At 41.0% G+C, this 4,238-nt stretch overlaps 1 protein-coding gene across 1 annotated transcript; it reads right to left on the bottom strand.

Moving 5' to 3' along the window:
• Positions 1–3,158: 3,158 nt before the first annotated feature.
• Positions 3,159–4,238, bottom strand: LOC130455067 (barrier-to-autointegration factor-like). The gene has a single exon (XM_056802717.1). It carries the CDS (start codon positions 4,114–4,116, stop codon positions 3,793–3,795), a length of 324 nt encoding a protein of 107 aa, XP_056658695.1. The 5' UTR covers positions 4,117–4,238; the 3' UTR covers positions 3,159–3,792.

The following is a 4,238-nucleotide window of genomic DNA, read 5'->3' as shown; positions in this document are numbered from 1 at the left end:
TGTAGGTATTGTAAATTTTGTATAGATTTTGTATATTGCTGTATATTTTTACATATTGCTGAATATTTATGTATATTTGAGGGTGTATAGTTGCAAGAGTGCAAAATTTGCATTTTTATAATCTCTGTATATTTGTAAATTTGTACAGAAAATTTTGTACATAACTGTAAAATGTGTGCATAGTTAAAGGTTCCAAGGATAGGATTTTGGTAGGATAAGATAGTTACAATGTTTGACAGATTGTTATAAGATTTTTAGGTAGATTAGTGTTACAATGAAAAGTTATTTTCTTTTGTAACTGTTTGTACCTTGCATGTTGCAATTTTTTATGTTCTTGTTATATTTTGTTACATTCTGTATGTTGAATTTTACTATTGTTATTGCAACTTTTGTATTTGTTTTCCTTCATGTTATTGTAATTTCCTTTTCCCCCAATTCCTTAGTATAAGAGAAGAATAGATAGTTAAGTTTTAGGTAAGAACTGTTTGTTTTATTTTTAGATAAGTAAGATAGAATGGGTTTAGAATAGGGGGGGATTTCTATAGTCAAGAGCATATGACAAATCTATAGATTTGATCTGATGCTCAGAGGGTGGAATGGGGGGGAAGTGCTGGGGCAGGGCTCCAGGGGTTCCAGGCAGGTGGCGAATGGTCAGTCAAGAAAATAACACGGAAGTGTGGAAAGGAAAACTGAAGCAAGTTCTGGACTGTCTGCCACTCAGGTGGAACAAATAGAAGTTGGAATGTTAGAGAGAAGATATTAATAAGAATGAGTGACAGTTGGTGGGGGGAGGGTTATTTGAAGTGACAGTTGGTCTTGTGACTCTCTCTCTCCTGGCTGGCTCTCCAAAACTGTAATATTTAAAGGGATTCTTGAGGACTGAAGAGGGTACAGGGGATAAGGAAGGTTTTATGACAGGGAAATGAGGAGTTGAAGGGAGAGAGGAATATGACTGCCAGTGAGGTAAAAGGAGAGTGATACCCCTGCTGAGAGGCTATCTTTGAAAATTTGGGTTCCTGAGAAATGGGTCACCTATGATAGCCTGAGGAAATGTCTTCTCTATTGATTGATGCTGAAGATACCCCGAGCAGGTAAGCACGGACCCCCCCCCCCCACCCCCCGCAAGGGACAAGCCTTTCCCCAAACCAAGGTTTCCCAGCAGGGGTCCAATAAGGACCATTTAGGGATGAATGGCTGTCCTTAGGTTCAACTCCCTCTATGTCCCCTGAAATTGATAGTCTTCTTATCTGACTGTGGTTATTTAAATAAAGATGAATTTAATAACAAGTTTGGAATGGGAGGTATCAGGGAAGAGGGAAGAGGAGTTCCCTAGATTGGGTTTGAGTCTCTCTCAACTTTTGAGCTGAGGTCAGGCCTCGCAGGCTGGTGGAGGGTTTATTTTATTCCTATCTATGCTAATCTATGCTAGCTTTCTTAAGTTCAAAGTCTTTAGCAGTAGACAGCAAGAGGAAGAAAAAGTTCTGACCTTCAGAGCTGGTTGGGCCTGTCTCTTCAGGCTGATACCCTAAAGACTGGCCTTACAGTTCAAACCGCTCCCCTTAAATCTTTTTGGTCAAAGACATGATCACAGGAATCCAGGTAGAGCACACAGTTGGGAAAGATCCAGGAATACAGGAACTTCTATCCAGAGACAAGGAGAGAAGTTATTTACAGTCCAAGGGCCAGGAAGAAAGAGTCATGAGATCAACTGTCACTTCAAGTACTCCTCCCTCCACTGTCATTCTTGTCACTATCTTCTCTCTAACATTCCAACTGCTATTTGCTGCACCTGAGTGGCACGTAGTCCAGAGCTTGCTTCAATTTTCCTTTCCATATTATTCAGTCATGGGAATGCTTTGCATCTGGTAGCTACTTCACCATGCCCAGGTCTGGTGTTTATTTTATACCCATTTTTTGGGCACACATGTCCAAATAGAGATAATTGGAAAAGTGATATGTTAACTTTTAACAAATCACTTGATTAACATTCTGAGATCATACTATATTCTTGTATTGTAACTATTGATTCTTGACAGAATAAAGGTTCTACACAAGATAAATGATTTTGTCACAGGTGGCTTGATTTTCTCATTAACCTATTATGAGTTTGAGCTTACAAACAATCAAGGAAATTTACTTATTACTTTTAATGAAAAGAAATAATCAGAAACTCTTAAAGACAATTCAACAATCATCACATTGAGGTTGAGAGGTACTGAGAACACGATTCCGACTTAATATTAGACTGATCATTTTTCAGGGTTTATTAGGGAGTTTCTCAAGGGGAAGAATCAAGTCACTGAGGCATGATGAAGCTTGGTGTACCTGCACATTTTGTATGGGCCTTTATGATTGATTTGTATGCTGGCTTCAGGAGAATAAGTTTCTGTGAGTGGGAATATTCTGGACTCAGCTTGTGGTTATGACTTTGCTGGGAATTATGTACCTAAATTAAAGTTAACCCATGGTAGTCTTTTGGGTTTGGATTTAAGAGTCTGATCTTTTGGTGATGTTTTGGGGAAATAAGAGTGCAAATATTTTGCTCTTATATTATTCTTTCTAAAGCTAGGGAGGGGTTAACAATCATGGCAATTCCATTAGTAAGGGATGTTGATAAGAGAAGTCATATAGAGGAAACTGAATGGGCAATTCCATCTTGCCAAAGAGCCAGTCTGTGACCTCTTGGTTACCATGTGTGACCTTGTCAAGACATTTTGGCTTGATGGCTCCCAGCAGAGAAGAGTGTTAATCTCAATCCTTACCATTCATCAGCCTTGTCCCTTTCCTGCTTCCTTGAATAAACTCAGTTTTTAGGACCCAGAACTAACTCCTGCTTTATTAGAAGACAGCCTGAATTGAGGGGGGAGAGAAAGGGTCTCTCTCTCCAGAAGAAAAAGGTTTAACACCTGAAACCTCTTTCAACAAAGATCCCAGAGAACCTGGCAGTAGGAGTTGAAGGCAGCCATTATGAGGGGGTCTAGTCAGAGAGGGTTGAGGGGGAAAAGACAAAATCCATCCTCCTCTCCTCTGGCTAACAACAACACCTCCTCTCACTCTGTCCTAGCTTAGAAGAAAGACTCCATTCCCTTTTTACCCTTTCTTCCTTTATTATAAATCTCTCCCACCCACCCCACCCCTCTTTATTATAAGTCTGGGCTTTCCTCTGAGCTGGTAAGGAGGATCTTTGCTTTGGCATCCCCTGGGGAAAAGACTAATCTTGTGGAAAGATTAGGAAATTCATGGTTTGGAGAACTGCCTTGGAGGAGACCTGCCTTTCCCTGAAGTACAGAGATTAACCTGTCAGAAACAACTTGGTTAAGGTAAACCTAAGGGTTTTGTCACCTGGGACTTTGAGTTTATCTAGAAAGCCAACCCCAGGCTTTGGGTAAGGACTCAGTACATCTGTGAGTCCTGCATCCTCAGCCTTTTAAAGACAATCTGTAGTAAGGTAGTCAGATAGCTTTTTGGGGTCTAGATATAATCAGGGAATAAGAAGGGCTTGAGAAGACCAGAAGAGCAAACCCCATAAGGGAGAGCATAGGTTGGTGGGATGAGCTATAGTTGTGTAGATTTAGGACCTTATCTACCACTTCCTACCTTCAATAAACTTGTTTTAGTTTTTTAACTGCAAGGATTGTGCTTCACTAGCCATGGGAGGTTCCTACTTGGGTTTTTTTTTTTCCATTTCCAATACCTCTAGGTTCTTTCCATTAAACTACCTCCTTTTGGAGGTAGTTTTCTCTTTCACTCTCTGGTCTTAGTTTGAAAAGTGGCTAAAAAGGATACATCTTGTTACCTCATGATTCCCTTCCACTTCACACACTGTGATTGCTTGGCGTTGGCCCCACAGATGACTCTGTGCCATTCCCAGAAGAAGTCTTTGTCTTTTTTCATCATGAAGAACTTGCCCAGGACCACATAGGCTTTGTCATAACCTTTGTCCTCAAGCACCTTGCCCAGCATTTCCCTAATGTCCGCCAGGCACTGCACAGGCTTGTCCCCCATAGGTTTGGCCATGAAGTCATGGAGTTTCTGGATGGTCGTCATGGCTCTGACTCTTCCAACAATCGCCCTGCGCCACCTGGCCACTCCCGCTGCTTGGATGGCTGTGTGCATCTGGGCTCTACTATTTAACTACCTGTGACATTGCACAAGTCATTTGACAACCATGGTCCTTACTTCTTCTTCTGTAAAACGAGATCGGGTCTTTCCTACATTTTGACAGATTTTTCAACATT

This window comes from Monodelphis domestica, chromosome 6 (assembly GCF_027887165.1).
Source record: "Monodelphis domestica isolate mMonDom1 chromosome 6, mMonDom1.pri, whole genome shotgun sequence".
In the NCBI taxonomy this organism is placed as follows: domain Eukaryota; kingdom Metazoa; phylum Chordata; class Mammalia; order Didelphimorphia; family Didelphidae; genus Monodelphis; species Monodelphis domestica.
The sequence above is the reverse complement of the archived record's forward strand: the minus strand, read 5'-3'. Positions and strand labels throughout refer to the sequence as shown.

What these genes read in the sequence shown, in the direction of transcription:
- LOC130455067 (XM_056802717.1), bottom strand. Translation starts at nt 4,116, where the DNA reads ATGCACACAGCCATCCAAGCAGCGGGAGTGGCCAGGTGGCGCAGGGCG.